At 37.7% G+C, this 15,500-nt stretch overlaps 3 protein-coding genes across 4 annotated transcripts in view; 2 read left to right on the top strand and 1 right to left on the bottom strand.

Annotated features, from left to right (window-relative positions):
- The first annotated feature begins 641 nt into the window (after window positions 1-641).
- cplx4a (complexin 4a) lies at window positions 642-6,152 on the top strand. The gene is made up of 3 exons (XM_006789065.3): window positions 642-1,101; window positions 2,975-3,062; window positions 5,101-6,152. The coding sequence occupies exons 1-3, from the start codon at window positions 938-940 to the stop codon at window positions 5,326-5,328; spliced, it is 480 nt and encodes a 159-aa protein (XP_006789128.1). The 5' UTR covers window positions 642-937; the 3' UTR covers window positions 5,329-6,152.
- A 3,701-nt stretch (window positions 6,153-9,853) lies between these two features.
- rax (retina and anterior neural fold homeobox) lies at window positions 9,854-12,593 on the top strand. Its single transcript, XM_006789064.3, has 3 exons — window positions 9,854-10,216; window positions 10,655-10,890; window positions 11,737-12,593. Exons 1-3 carry the CDS (start codon window positions 9,955-9,957, stop codon window positions 12,184-12,186), a joined length of 948 nt encoding a protein of 315 aa, XP_006789127.1. The 5' UTR covers window positions 9,854-9,954; the 3' UTR covers window positions 12,187-12,593.
- Window positions 12,594-13,652: 1,059 nt separating this feature from the next.
- grp (gastrin-releasing peptide) overlaps window positions 13,653-15,500 on the bottom strand; it is a 40,653-nt gene continuing 38,805 nt past the window's right edge. Inside the window, exons 1-3 of one of the 2 annotated variants that reach the window (XM_006789063.2) lie at window positions 14,657-14,810; window positions 14,017-14,228; window positions 13,653-13,926 (exon numbers count right to left, since the gene is read on the bottom strand). In XM_006789063.2, coding sequence (XP_006789126.1) covers window positions 13,873-13,926; window positions 14,017-14,228; window positions 14,657-14,810 — 420 coding nt within the window. In that variant the 3' untranslated portion in view covers window positions 13,653-13,872. Of the gene's footprint in view, window positions 13,927-14,016; window positions 14,229-14,656; window positions 14,811-15,500 lie in introns of those variants that run through there. The other variant, XR_015719365.1, reaches the window with a different exon arrangement.

Raw genomic sequence — 15,500 nt, 5'->3', positions numbered from 1 at the left:
ACAACTCAAAGAACTGTACGGATCCTCTGGTGCCAGACATCACAGGCCACCATGACAGGTCTCATATCCATCCTCCTATGGCTGAGAGCTGCTTTGAATCCAACATGAATGAGGCCTCCACAATCAGGCAGGTGGTTTAAATGTTGTGCAGGAGTTCTCTATGATGTTGTTTGATTGTATTAATGAAATTAGTTATTAAATCAGCAGAGCAGTTTTCCTAAAATGTTCAGCGTGCAATCATTTGTGTACAGGTTCCTCGCCAAACTTGAATTTTGATTGAGTGATAGTGAAATGAAATGAAAGGTCCCCACCCCTCCTCCTGTCAATCATCCTCCCACGGAACAATAGCACTGCTTGAGGGATGGCTTCACGGGGATAAACAAGACTCTAATCCTGCTCCTCTCTCTCCACCCTGCTACTCTGCTCTTGGCAGCATAAGCTGCACATGGGCCAACCCGTACTTTACTAATATGATTAAGCAGCAGTGGGTGGAAGCCACATATGTGTGGTGATAAACTGAAGACGCCCCACTCCAAAATGATTTTTGACACGAGCGCGTCTTCAACTGTTGCCAAAGAATCCCCGCAGTGTCAGAGTTATTCGAAAAACATCCAGAAAGTCCCGCATGATTTAAAAATAGAGAGAAAACAGGCCATCTGCCTCTTAGTATAGTGAAGCAGGAAGGATTAAATCCAGATTATGGACGAGGCAAAACGTGTGTGCGTTTAAGTGTGTGCATGAGTGTGTGTGTGTGTTGTGTATGTTTCTGTTGCTTGTTGCCAGTGTGTCCTTGGGTCCATAGACAAGCAGCAGGTTAGCTAGAGAGCTACCACTGGATTTGACAGCTATAGGAAGCTGAAGCGAAGGGGAGCAGGATCATATTCATCAGCTCAAAATTCCTCATAGCCGTAAAGGGTAAAGAGTCCCAGAACTGAAGATGGCTTTCTTGATCAAGAGCATGATTGGGAACCCCCTGTCAGGAATGGGTCTTGGTGGTGGAGGTGACAAAGAAGAGGAGGCCACCCCCTCAGATCCAGCCAAAGCCGCAGGAATGACACGCGAGGAGTATGAAGAGTACCAAAAACAGTTGGTGGAGGAAAAGTAAGTAGCAACATGGAGGGTACCCCCTGTTTTTTTTCTTAACGGCTGTCACAGGCCCACCAAAAACAGTATGGCTGCTGACTGTGCAATCTGACCTTGACGAGCTGTATTCTGTTTCATCTCATTCATTTCTTTCACTGTTTTCCCTTTTTAATCTTAATATATGACTTTAATCTTCACACGTTAGCCTCGCTAAATCTTAATGCCAATGTGTATATTTTATCATTATATCTTTTGAATTTACAATAAGCAAGGTGTGTTTCTGAGCAGTGGATCTGTCACTGAAGGTCACAGAAATCATACTACCACAGTAAAAACGCTGTAACATTTAATCGTTTTTTTTTTTTAATTCACATTGTTCTACAATATAATCCAGGGCTATATGTCATAATGGACCCAGCTCAGTGATCTTCTATAATCTGTCATCTGATTCTGCATCGAGAACAGTTATTGCTGACATTTTGAGTGACTTATTCAAATTTTGAATTTAAACAAATAATCAAGCAAAACTTACCGCGTGAAGAGCATTTTCTCACTTTTTTTCTTTTCACTTTCTTTCTTGTCTTTAAAAATAAAGTAACATTAATCATTTTGCTACATTAAATATTGAAATAATGGCATAATGTGAGTTTGCAAAGAATTAAATTTAATTAGGTTTTTTTTTTTTAATGCACAGATTCTGCAGCATGAAGCAGATCCATGCAGCCTGTATTACATAACAAGTTTAATCCTGCCTCTCTACTCCCATGTTTGGGTACTTAAATCCGTTTAATTTTGAAAGGCATCAGAAAATGTCTACATTTGTATTAACTGCACAATCCTAGCATTGATCAAATTCTCCAAAATGATGATTCACACACAAACAGAATTTATTAAAGAAAGAAAACGAAAGATAAAAAGCACCTCTTCAAAGCAAAAATAGGCCATCTGTAATCTGTACAGCTGTGAATAAAATTTCAATAAATGGGAGTTTGTTGGAAATCTTAACCTTAACCACCTTGTTGTTTTTTTCACTATAGTTTATATTGTGGTGTCTTGGCTGGATTTCAAACCTGCTTGACTCAGTCTAGCCCAATAATCCCATCTTTAATTGGCTGGAAAGTACACGAGCTTTGTCTCAAAAATGCAGGAATATGCAGAGTCTGGCAATCACGATCATCACGTTTTTAACTTATCACTGATAACTGAAATCATGATTCAAAGTATCATCATTCAGAAAAAAGTTTAAATGTTGTTTATAATGTTACAGTGTAATAATTTATATATTAAATACGCAAATTTTCTTGCTGAGCAGCAGTCTCAGCATGTACTTCATCTTTTAAAGTTATAAGTGTTAAACTTGGGCAGCATACATTGAGAAATATTGTATAATTTTATTATAAGAAATATAAATTTTACATATCTTACATATTTTTTAAAAGCTGCAAAATAAGAAAAAAATTACATGTTAAATATTAAAAAAGAACAGCTATACCACATATGTCTACTAAACGTAACTTTATTAAAACTGCTATAAGATACAGCATGAGCGTTCCAAAAACAGCTAATAGGTAAACTAGCAGTAAGTAAAATGTTATTTTTTATATATTAAACTATATACTGAGAGCCTGTGGGTGGAATGAACCATGTTAGTACATAAAACTGAAATTAACTGGAGGATTTTAAAGGCACTGAGCATTGATGAACACCAAACAATAAAAAGCAGAATAAAATACTTTAAAGATGTTTTTTTCTGTAGTTATGTCAGAATTTAAAAGAAAATCTAAAAGTAAACCAGATTTCTTGCACATTCATGGTTCGGGAAAACTTTTAATTATGACTAATGGCCAACACTGAAGGATAGTTTACTAATAACATTTTTTTGTCCCGGAAGGATGGAGAGAGATGCAGATTTCTTGCATAAGAAGGCAGAGAGGGCAACACTAAGGGTGTGCCTCAGAGATAAATACAGACTCCCAAAGGTAAGTGTACCCACATTTTTTTTACTTTTACTTTGGGGATTTACTCAAGTTTGGTACAGATTCATTATATTAATTAAGGCTGTGTCAGGTTCCATGAAATCGGAATAATTTTTATTGCTTTTTGGTGATTTTCACTAGTACACCATTGTCTACTAATATAGTAAATTACAGTTATTGGTTTACTTGAGTTAATAGACTTCAAGGATGCACTTTCAATACAAGAGTTCACTTTTGCATTTTATAAACATATTAACATTCAATATATTTCCATAGAAGCTAGCGATAAACAGAGGTAAGTACAATTAAAATTGCAAATAGAAATATATTAATATACCTAATAGACCCTGGTGGTTTTGGTTTAAAAAAACATTAAAACATGCTTATACTGTATCTGCTCACAATAAATGTGTTTTAAATTGTTTAAATGTAATTTTTTAATTAGATTACGGGTATGTATGAGGGATTTTTTTTAAGGATTAGGGCAGGTAATAATAATTGACAACCCTTTATTAGGCTTTATAAAGAAAATTAGATGGCTGAGCTAAGTGCCCTGTCTGTAGGTAGAAATAGCTACTTTATGGTTAGTTTAGGCTATCTTGTCTAATAGTAGTGCTTGGCAACTCCAGCCTGGACAACAGGAGGTAGAAGTCATGCCAGTAGATTAGTGGAAAAAGAGATTCAGCCAGTGTCCTGAAGATGTTAGCCTATGTGTTGCGCACTGCACCTTGAGTCAGGCAAAGCCAATTGCCACTGAACAGGTGTCCCAGGCTCATCAGGAAGCACCAAAGTGATTCAGAGTGATCTGGCTTTAAGAAACAGCAGCATCTACTTTAGAGTGTTCAAAGTGAGCTATTCCAGGATTTCCAAGGACTCTGAAAAGAAAAAGAAATTGTAATGGAAGGAGAAAAAAAGGTATGGTAGATTTTTTAACACCATTTAAAGCTAAAGACCAAAAGAGGGACCTTTAATTTGATAAACATGAGATTAACTATGTGTTCTTTGGTGAAAATGGCAAAATAAGTTTCTGTTACAGGTTTTCTAACATCATGATTGTTATTTATCTAAATGAAGTGATGACCTTGGCTACCGGAGATGTTTCTAACAATCTCTTGCAGCAGGCATGTCATTGTTTGTGTTTGTGTTTCAAACGGCAAATGGATTTCTTAGCACTGTTTTTCTTCTAAATTGAAACCACATAATTATCATAAGGATAATGGCTGAAAGAAGTACGTGCAAATGTAATTATGCTTGGAGAATGATGGCTACATCGCTCATCACTCTTAAAGGGAACAAAGGTCAAAGTGTTTTTACTGGAGATTAGCATTTGAAATAGATTTTTCAGCAACAAGAAAAAAGCAAAAACATTCTTTGAATTATGTGAAGCAGACAATATGAATGAAAACATTGGCGTGGTAAGAAATAGGAATGAGGTCTCGTGCAAGGCTATAGAGGATATCTTTAGATTCTAATAGGAAAGGATAAAGCAGGTCTGCGATAATCCCTCAGATTGAACTTTAAAGTACCGGTAGTCACAGCACAGTGCCTACTGCATGACTATTCCAGATATTAAGTGATTAGATTTTGTTTGTTGAAAAAAAAAAAGGCTTTAAATTTAGCATCTTTTCTGATGCAGTGACACATGAAGTGTGGCAGTGTGGATAATAACATCAGATGAGACTCATGTCTGCTTGATAAAAACACAGCCAGCCGGAATATCCTCGAGTGCAGTTACTTGAACGTGGATTAAGACAGATATCAGAGTCTATCTGTTTGTCTTCTGCCTTGTTTTTAACTTTGCTTGTTTACAATTTGATTTCAAACCCAGAAAAATGTGCCTAATTTAAAAAATAAAGGGGTAAAAGGTAGATCTTTAAAAAGCCTGTTCAATTCTCTTTGTAAGAATTCAACATAAAATGTAGAAATGCAGTGATTGCTGTCGTGTCATTATCCAGCTTGTTTTATGAATCAACTTTCACCTTAACGCATCGATGTTCCTGGATTCTGACCGTGCTCTCTGTTCTGATGTTGTCACGTGCAGAGCGAGCAGGATGAGAACATGATCGAGATGGCCGGGGATGACGTGGACGTGCCCGAGGAGCTGCTCAAGATGGTGGATGAGGACGCTACAGAGGAGGAAGGCAAAGACTCCCTCCTGGGTCAAATTCAAAACTTGCAGAACATGGACATGGACCAGCTGAAGGAGAAGGCCTCGGCGACGGTCACCGAGCTGAAGACCAAAGCAGAAGAGAAGTGTTCCGTCATGTGAGCGGCCAGAGAGGGCATGAGTTCACAAAGTCGGGGAGAAGAAGAAGAGAGGAATGAATATCACCACTTCCTGGGGAAAAAAACACATCTGGGATACAGTCAAAACGTAAAAATGCCTGCAAAGTATTCATTTTTCTTATAAGAACGAAAAGGCATTATCTTCACCAGGGTGTTATATCTTTACCGCAACCAGTCTGCATCTATTTAAGAATATACATTAAAGGTTTCCATGTCAGCTGATTACTCGGTGGGTAATCGTTTCCAAGTTTCCATAAAAACAAAATAATACTATTTTAAATCATGTGCTGAGTGCCCGATCCGCTCCCTCCCCCTCATCCCCGTTTAGACAAGAAATCTAGAAAAGTACATTTTCCTGATCCACTGCCACGGTTGATTTCTTTTCATAAGTCCTTCATAAAGCTAAAGGCCCTGATATATTTCGAAATTTGTAATTGTCATATAATATAGACTTTTTTTCTCTGTTTATCAAAAAATTTAAATGTTTAATCTCTAAAATTGTTTTGCGGTTCATTAAGATAACCAAGACTTATTAAACCAATCCTGTCTGCGTATTTCCACTTTCCTTTTGGTTTCATGGTGATTCTAGATTTTTTTTTTCTTTTGTATATGGTGTTGAACTAATGAAATGTAGTCTTTTTTTTCTGTCGGTGTTACTACAAAAGGTGATCTCTACAAGTTTTGACATTATAGTTGTAATAAAAACTGTTGTGTCTGACACATTTGCGGAGACATTTGCAAATTTGCACAAACTGTAATTTCAAAATCATTACAATAAAAGCAATGCTCATAAACGCTTAAAACACACATGGTGGCTACACTGAGAAAACTTCAAATAAAGACATATGTGGAATACAAGTAACGTGTTGGTTTGCATTGTTAAGCTTGAAATATCTTCTCAAATATCTGACTTTTTTATGTGTCAGTTATGTGCAGCAATTTAAATGGAAACACCTTGTTATGAATGTACTGTATATGGCAATGTGATTTTATAATCAGACTTGGTGGCTTTTAAACTGGTGAGCCAAGCAGAAATTCTGTTGTACAGACATCAAATATTTAAGATTAAGTAACAATAATCCCATCTACTGAATCAGGACTAATACAGTAAGTAAATAAATAGGTCTTAATTTAATTGGGCATTATCCAAACAGTTTGGAACTATAAGGCAGAAAAGGATGGGGGCTGGGGGGACAGGGATTCACAACCTTAGGAGTTTCACATGAACCCAAGATGTGGATTTGTAAAGTCTGGAGATTACATCTAATAGGATCAGCACAGTCAAGGTTGTCAGCCTGTGCCGTCCTCCTCTCTTTCTCTCCAGATGAGAGGACAAACTCATATTTTGAAAAACCAACTATCTAATTCTCCTTTTACAGAACAAGGAAGTACTAGCTTGGAATATTTCCATAACACCCCATTCACCCAACAAAACTTTTGCAGTTTAAAAATGCTTGCAGACATGCTTGTACAGTGTGAAACAAATGGAGATTTAAGAATGAAAATATTTTCATTTCTAAATATTTAAAGAGCTAGCAAAAAGTAATGGCTAAACAGTTTAAGCTAACATAGTTAGCTTAAAGCAAGCAATGCACTGTTAAAGTATACTTTTTCTTAAATTGAAAAATTTACTGTTGCTAAAAAGTAACCAGTTATAATGGAATATTATATGATTACCCATGAGTATTGATATACATTGCTAAAGGTAAGATTTAAAGCACTGAAATAATAATGGATAAATGCAAACAATAGCACTAGTTAGCTAATCATAATGGCTTAATAGTTGAAATTGTTAGCTCCTTAAGGTGCTACACAGAGAAATTGACTCACCAATGAGTGCAGCCAGTGCAGGTTTAACAAAATATTAACAGGAGCAGAAGTTCTGTTTGTGGCTTAAAACATTCTCCTGTATACTCGCAGCTTAATTAGAGTTACCTACCAGCGCCATAATAGTTTAGTTACGCTCACTGATGCACTGTGGCAACAGAAACCCTTTATTAATAAGTCAAGGCTTTTAATTATTCCCCAGAAGGTCACAGCATTGGTCAGGATGAGCATAATGTAAATCACAATCTTTACTTTTCTACACATTAGATGGATGAGTTTCCACAAAGTCATCACAGTAAATCTATTGTTAAACCACTTGTTACACTGGACCTGCAGTGGAGCTCTTGGGACAGTTTTAATTTAATAAAGTGCATTTAGTGTAAAGTTAAAATCAGAAAATCATCACTAAAAGTCAAACTCAAATTCACCAAAAACACAGACAACATAATGGTAATGTTTATTATTAATTCATTATTCAAGATATTATTACCTTGTAGAACTTATCAGTAACTAAAATGGTTTTCCCCCTACCCGCTGTTGTATTTTTCTATCTAGAATAATGATCTTTTCAACTAAACTATTTAAATATTGTACTTTGTACCTATCCATTTGACTGTATCCCCAAGCCATGCTTAAACTTGGGAATTAATTTCCAACAAAGTAAAATCTAAATCATACACCATCTGGTTTTTCAGTATTGTTTTATTTCTTCAAAGTACATAAATGGATTAATAAATGAAATGCTAAAGTACAATCCTGCATGGGGTATCACATCATTTACACACATCAACAATGTGTGCAAAGTTTTTCACAAGGTTCTGTCCTTATCATGTAACAGTTATGTTTATTTTTAGCTTTTTGGGGCCTTTTTGCTTTTGTTTTTAATAGGAGAGTAAAGTAAGCAAGAAGGTAGGGGAGGAGAGTGAAGAGGGAAACAAGCAGGGGACACTCAAACCCAAGGTACTGGAGTGAGGATAATAGCCTTTGGTATATAGGTTGTTTCCTTAACCAGCTGAATTATAGTAGCATCAAAGTTAAGAAAAAAAAGGTTGCTTTCTTATTGAGAGCTGATGAGAGCGAGGAGACTGATATCACTAACAAACAGTTCGGGCAAAGTTGGGTCAACAATATGAGACGAAGGGACTTACTCAGTCTACCAGTACCTCTGTTTTTACTGACCCCTTTGTCAGTTTTATAACCAAATATAAAACCACAAAATTACCAGGTTTTGGATTTGCTTTAATTAGATGTAAGTAAATGTTTTGTACAGAAGCTGGGCTGTTTTCTCCTGTTTACAGTTTTCATGCTAAATATTTGGCTTCTGGATATTTACAATACAGATGTGAGAGGGGTATCAATCTCACCCCCCCCCCCCCCCCCCCCCCCCTCAAGAAGTTCAAATTTCAATCTCTAATTTAGAATAATCTGAAAAACTCAGGGTTTTGTTTTGGTTTGATTTTTGATGACATTTAGTAGATTTAGGCCTCTTTGATGAGCAACACACCACACAGACGTGAAACAAAAAACACAGGACGACTTTTAGCGATATGTGGGCTGCACATGTCTCTAAAAACCCCTTTTCCAAACAGCTATCTCTGTTAACTGACAAATAAACTTGTGAGCCCTGCACTTCTGTCTCTTGGCTTAAGAGTTTAGTCTTTTGGACAAAAACATAATCGAAGATCATTATCTGCAAGTTGCAATCTGTCTTATATGATAGCATCGTGTGTGCAACAAAACACTGAGAGCATCTTCTGTAAAAGTTTTGCTGACAGTTGTCTTTTTTCCCCGTTTGCATCTCTCTCTGTTTTTGTGCCCCCTCGTCTCTGTGGCAAACAAAGGATAAGGTCACCTTCTTTAATTAGGAAAAGCTAAATAGTTTTAGGGGTTTTAACTCTTTTGAGTAAAATAATGTAATCCCCTTAAGCAGGATTACCACACTGCTGTCAATCTTTGTTTGCCGTTAAGTGGCTATAGCACAAATATGTTATTGTTTGGGCTTTGTTAACCTCTTTGACTCGACACTTGCAGGAACCCGTTTTTAAAATTAATCTTGTTGACAAATCATTAAGCGCTTTTATTGGTTTTTAATGAGTGTATTAAATAATTTAAGTTGCTTTCAGTCGTGTGTCAGTTGGTGCATGACCTTTTCTTTTGGTCAATAAAGCAAATAATCTTTAAACTGAAGGGGACGTCTCTTCATTTTTGGCAACAATATCTTGACGATTTGATTAAATATTAAGCTGCCATCTTGCAATCCCTGTCCTCACCAGAAATCTTGTAATTATGATTTTGTTGTACCTAAATCTGTGGGCCTAATCTTCCCTCTCTTTTTTTCCCCACAGACTGACATGAACATGACATCTGGAGGAGTGGAAAGATGGTTTTAAGATTTATGTAAGTAGGTTTAGAGCCAGCACCGACTCATGCACTTGTGACGGGGAGGAGTTAGGGAGGGTGTGGAGGCTGGTGCCCGCAGTGGTCGCACTGCCACCCCTAAATCCAGCAGGGCCAAATCCAACAGGACGTCCCCTCTATGACGTGCAGCGGGGGTGCCGCATGAGCAGGGGGTCTCAGAGCAGGCGCTACTTTAAAAGCCGGCTCCGAAGATGCTCCACAACCACCGAGCAAGATACCTGGGTGTTGTGCGCAAGTTTTCCAACGTCGCCCGACATTGAGCTACAACTTTATCAAAAGGGGTAATATTATCTGTGAAGAAGTCAGAGTGTTTTGTTATTTTTTTTTTTTTACTTTTGGATATTTTTTCTGGACTTATCAACCAATGTGGCTTCTTGGATCAACTACCCAAGTAATGATGATGGATGAGCGCATGTCTCCCTCCGCACGCTGCGTCCAGAACCCGGGGAGCAACCCGTCTACGGTCCACAGCATAGAGGCTATACTGGGATTTAAAGAAGACACCATATTCCACAAGTCAGCCTCCTATAACGTGATGGAAAGAGTCCAGGTCAAAGACGCTGAGCGCAACGGGAATGGAATAGTGAGCCAAACGAAGAAAAACCATTACTCGGAAAGTTGTGACAGTAAGTAAATGCGGTTTTCTTCACATTTAGTCCCGCGTCAGTCAATCTGAGTGCAAAAACAATATGCTGAAAATATGCAGACATCCTGTGGTTTAGTTTGGAAAGTTGTTTAAACTCCAGATAAAGTAACGCTTTGAATTCAGTTTTTACCCAGAAGGAAATCAAAATGTATTTTATATTGGTGCAACTGTCTAAAAGGTTATTTTCTTTTTTTAAAGGAGAGATACAAAAATACAAATGAAATAATGAATGTTTAAATAAATACATTAAATTTTTTAAACAAATCTAAGAAAAAAAATGTAAAATAAAATTTTTAATAAAAGCCACACTGGACTGGAAAAAGTGGAGTTACCATTTTATTTTGAAAAGCAAATTTTAACTCGGCTAAAACTTCCAGTCCCGGTGTTTGACTTCTTCCACCACCTCCTCTCCTCACAGGTGTGTGTTGTGGCAGCAGCACCGGCGAAGCCTCCGTGTGCCCGGACTCACCGGACAGAGACGGCAAACTGTCCGACGACGAAAGCCACAAGAAGAAGCACCGACGGAACCGGACCACCTTCACCACCTTCCAGCTCCACGAACTAGAGAGAGCTTTCGACAAGTCCCACTACCCGGACGTGTACAGCAGAGAGGAGCTGGCCTTGAAAGTGAACCTGCCCGAGGTCCGGGTGCAGGTATGTCCCCGAAGCAAAACCACTTGTTTTATTTTATTGCAAGTACCTTTTATTATATTGAAGACCGTGAGGCCTGTAAGTCAAACCATAATGATGACGGTTCCTATGCTTATAAGGCTAAAGAATTTTTTTTAGATCTTTTTTAGATTAAATTTAATATATTTATTATATATTTCTGAATATTTATATTATCTTTTAGAAATGTAGAGAAACGACGTGTTCGTTTGATTTGCAAAAAAAATACTTTTTGATGCCTATGATCAATATAAGATCATAAATATGACAAATATGATGGAATATTAAAACGATCATAAATGTTTAATAAAAGCGACCACAGTGGATTTTTTTTAATCTAAGAGGAAATGCTTATTTATTTGTTTGAATTGTAACCAAGCAAAATAGGAATCAAATTTATAAAATTAAACAAATAAATGAATAAATAAATGTTGAACTTGTCTTTATGTTTTTTTTTAAACATTTGAAAGAAATTTGAAAAATGGAATTTGAATCCATTTCTAAATCAGTTTCACTTTATTGTTTGTGCAGCGACACAGCTCATGCAAAGTGCTGGAATCAAAAAGTTTCCACTGACACTATATTTAATTCCTTTCTTCTGCATTCATGTTCAAATGCTTTCCTGCAATATTTTATTTCACATTCTAAATTATAGAGGTTACAGTTTACATTTATGACTGATTTTGGGCCTAAAAGTTGTGTTTTTCTTCATTTCTACTGGCTGCTGGGTCGATTCATAGACCTCATTCCTTTTTCGGGTATAAATCAAACTTTTAGGGAAATGTTTTATCAAGATAGACAGATGATTAAAAAAAATCTTTATATTTTCAGGTTTGGTTCCAAAACCGGCGAGCCAAGTGGCGTCGACAGGAGAAGCTGGAGGTGAGCTCCATCAAGCTTCAGGACACCCCTTCCTCGTCTTTGCTCTCTTTCAGTCGTTCTCCCACCAGCTCTCTGGGTTCCGGGCTGCAGCTGGAGCCCTGGCTCTCCACCCCGATCACCACCTCCACTTCGCTGCAGTCGCTCTCGGGCTTCGTCAGCAACTCGCAAGGCCTCCCAGGCACTTACACGCCTTCTCCTCCTCCGCCCATGCCCTCTTCCTTGCCATCATCCTTCCTCAACTCCCCAGCCCTGGGACACAGCTCTCACCTGCCTCACATCAGCTCTATGTGCCTGCCGCCCCCGGCATACCAGTGCTCAGCTGATCCGAGGAACTCCAGTATTGCTTCACTGAGGATGAAGGCTAAGGAGCACATTCAGTCTATTGGGAAGACATGGTGATGCTGGGTGGACTTTAAGACCCCTGAACACACCATGATGAATCTTTTTGGAGAAATCTGGCTTCATTTTCATGATGGGATTGTATTTTTTTTTTTAAAGACTGACAACTCGAGCTGCCCTTTGGAATTCAAGACATCCACAAGTACAACTTTGTGGAAAAATTGTGACACTTTATGTGAAATTCCTGTAAATATGAAGCCGTCTCTTCTCCTTTGTCTTCACTGTAAATTGTTTCATTGTATCAGCCAGCCCGGGCCGCATCTCATCCAGTGTTACTGCCAATAGAACAAGTACAGAGCCTACTGAAAACTCACCAATGCCTGTTTATGCTTCCTCTTGTAAATGGATAAAAGGAGCATTTTAAATCTTTACTTGTTTCTGAGTCTGAATCATAAAATAAATGTATCAAATGGGATTACTTTCCTTATGCAATAAATTGTTTGTGTATAAATACATTAACAAATTTACGATTTCTCCCATTTTCATGCGTAATTTGAGATGTCTGACAGAATGAAATGATGGTAGATTAAGTTTCCATCAGGAAATGCATTCATTACCTGTAGAGGTGTCTTCAGTATCACACTTGTGTAAAGATAAAAAACTCTTAACATTTTCCATATAACATGTGCAAAATTAGCCCGGTACAGCGGTGAAAGGTCAGCAGACCCAGGGAGCTGCATTATTTAAATAAAAAACATTCCTGCTGTGAATCTAAGTATAAAGATTCATGCTTCTGAATTATTAAAAAAAAACATATGGCAGGTTTGTTACATGCAACAGGCTTAAACTCGCCCACTTTCTCTCTCCGTTTAGGAGAATGAGTCCCTCAACCCACTTATTTCCTCCTCATTAACTCTTGTAAACTTTATCCCATTCGCTCCTGGGATTAAACCCATAATGGGGGTGAAAGTGGCTTGTACTTCTATTGTTTGCCAATCATCCTTAACAAATGAGTGAAAAAGAAGCAGAGTGAAAACTTTCCTCTGGCTTTAAGAGAAAACTGTGTGTGTGTGTGTGTGTGTGTCTGTGTGTGTGTGTGTGTGTGTGTGTGTGTGAACCAAATTGCTGCAATTAGCACTTCCTTCTGTCTGCAACTCCAGAGGGATGATAATTATCATTAATCCAACTACCCAAAATACACTCACACAAACACACACAAACACACACACACGGCTGGTATCTCTGCATTTTTGTGCTTGTGCGTTTTTTCCTTCTAATGAGAAAGTGTGATCATCCATTTTCGTCTGCAGTCGTGATTATGTCAACATTTTACAATCCACCTGATTATTTGCTGGAAATGAAAGCACTCTTAGATTGACGCTGTGCGACATCTAGTGGTACAAACTGGTTACTGTACTGGTGAAGTAAATCTCAAAAGCGCTAACAATTTTAGAAAAAAAGAAAAAACGGCAAAGGACACTTCTGACATGCAAAGCATGCTTTGACATCCACAGTGCAGTTATCACAATGCCCATTTTATTTCAGATTCTCAGCTTATGTAACACAACCTTGTCAGATCGTTGAGCAATCAAAACGCTGCATGATATGCATACAGGAAACCAAAATTAGTGATGAAACAAATAATCTGTTACAGCAGAATAAAATATACAGTGTGGACATGTGATTATAGAGTACTTTAAGTTGATAATGATGATTGTTTTTAAAAAACAGAAATTCATCTTGCATTCAGGTGGAGTCACTGTCTTGCAGTTTCAAAGCCAGAAGAAGCAGGTCTGACATCTATAAAGTAGTAATTACATTGGAAATGTACACATGATTAGACGTAACATTGGATCACTTGATAATTGAGGATTTGTTCCACACACATACCTCTGCCAGATAATTTTCTCTGTCCTCTTCTCTCCACTGGCGCTGAAGCAGCCTGTCTGCAGTTTGAGGCATCATCTGATTTGGATTCTCTGGTTGCATCAGAGCCTGCATTAGATGCTGTGTGAGCCGGGCTGGTTTTAGGGCTGTCAGGTAGTCCCTGTCAGGGTTTACCTCCTGCTCCTCCTCTATGCTCTTCTTTCCCATCAAGTGACCTGGGAAGTTGGAAATAAAAGGTAGCATTCTGAAGAATCTATTGTAGAGCATCTTCTGAAATTATACTGCAATCAAGTGTAGATGTGTGCAAAGCATTTTTTTTCTCACTGCAAAGTGCTCATTTATCCTGGTGTAACTTATATATATATATATATATATATATATATATATATATATAACTTAGCAGCAGAGAATGACTAAAAACATACTTATTTATAACAACAGAAAACAAATGATTTGAAGTGACCCAGGGTTATTACAATTGTAATTGTAATAAATAGGCTATTATTGTTATGAATATTTGTTTCAAAGAGTGAACAGTCCTGCGAACCTTGCGATATAATCGCCAAATACATAGATCAAAAAGTAATATTAACTTGCCTGCACGAAATATTTTTTTTAGCAGATTGTGTGACGGTTTCCTTACCTACTGCCCAGTGATTGCCTCGTGGATACATTTTCCCAACAACTGCTGCAGGGCTCTCTGAGCAGTTCAAAATACACGGTACAGTAGCCAGAATAATAAGGACTGGCCACACGGGTCTGCAAGTCCATGAATACCATAAGCACTCTCCGCCCATGTTGTCGGAAAATATAAACGTAAATATAAACAAAAACAAAACACCCAACGTATGTTAGTCCTTAAGTTACAGTTAATCGGCTTGATCTATCTTTAGAAGATCTCCACTATACTCGTTTTTTATTCGCGTGAGCCGATAAGTTTGGAAACAGCTGTCCAGTTGCAAACCTGCAGAGGTTCCCCTCCCGGCGCCTTTGATAGGAATGGCTAACGGTTCAAAGTTAAATGCCCCTCCTGACACAGCCGTACGTCAGTGGGTGTCTTAAGTAGCCCGACGCTGGTGCCAAAATGAGCAAGTGATGATGACAAATTATCATCTATACTCTGTAATTATCGATCGCTATTGTTTGCCCAGAGATTGCTGGGTGATTGCAGAAGATGTCAACGTCATTTCACGCGGATGGACGAGACCTGAGTAATTGCCTCTGTCTCAATAAGCATGTGAGGAAAAGCTGTGACTGAAGAACTCTTCAGGTCATTTACATGTACATTACACTATATAAAAAAATAATAATAATCTTTAAAAAAAACAAGATAAGGACAAATATAAAGCAGATATGTGTTTCTGTTAGAGGAGTTAACCTGTGGAATAGTTATGACAGTGATTTAAAAAGGTGTAGTTCATTTTCCTTGTTTAAAAATATGTTTAAAAATAGAGTATTAGAAAAATATATATATCAAGAATGAAAAG

The sequence above is a fragment of the Neolamprologus brichardi genome, chromosome 7 (genome assembly GCF_056152115.1).
Source record: "Neolamprologus brichardi isolate AB-2024 chromosome 7, ASM5615211v1, whole genome shotgun sequence".
In the NCBI taxonomy this organism is placed as follows: domain Eukaryota; kingdom Metazoa; phylum Chordata; class Actinopteri; order Cichliformes; family Cichlidae; genus Neolamprologus; species Neolamprologus brichardi.
The sequence above is the reverse complement of the archived record's forward strand: the minus strand, read 5'-3'. Positions and strand labels throughout refer to the sequence as shown.

What these genes read in the sequence shown, in the direction of transcription:
- cplx4a (XM_006789065.3), top strand. Translation starts at nt 938, where the DNA reads ATGGCTTTCTTGATCAAGAGCATGATTGGGAACCCCCTGTCAGGAATG. An exon ending in AAACAGTTGGTGGAGGAAAA is followed by an intron (nt 1,102 to 2,974) that starts GTAAGTAGCAAC and finishes TTGTCCCGGAAG; the next exon opens with GATGGAGAGAGATGCAGATT. An exon ending in ATAAATACAGACTCCCAAAG is followed by an intron (nt 3,063 to 5,100) that starts GTAAGTGTACCC and finishes TGTCACGTGCAG; the next exon opens with AGCGAGCAGGATGAGAACAT.
- rax (XM_006789064.3), top strand. Translation starts at nt 9,955, where the DNA reads ATGTGGCTTCTTGGATCAACTACCCAAGTAATGATGATGGATGAGCGC. An exon ending in TTACTCGGAAAGTTGTGACA is followed by an intron (nt 10,217 to 10,654) that starts GTAAGTAAATGC and finishes CTCTCCTCACAG; the next exon opens with GTGTGTGTTGTGGCAGCAGC. An exon ending in TGCCCGAGGTCCGGGTGCAG is followed by an intron (nt 10,891 to 11,736) that starts GTATGTCCCCGA and finishes TTATATTTTCAG; the next exon opens with GTTTGGTTCCAAAACCGGCG.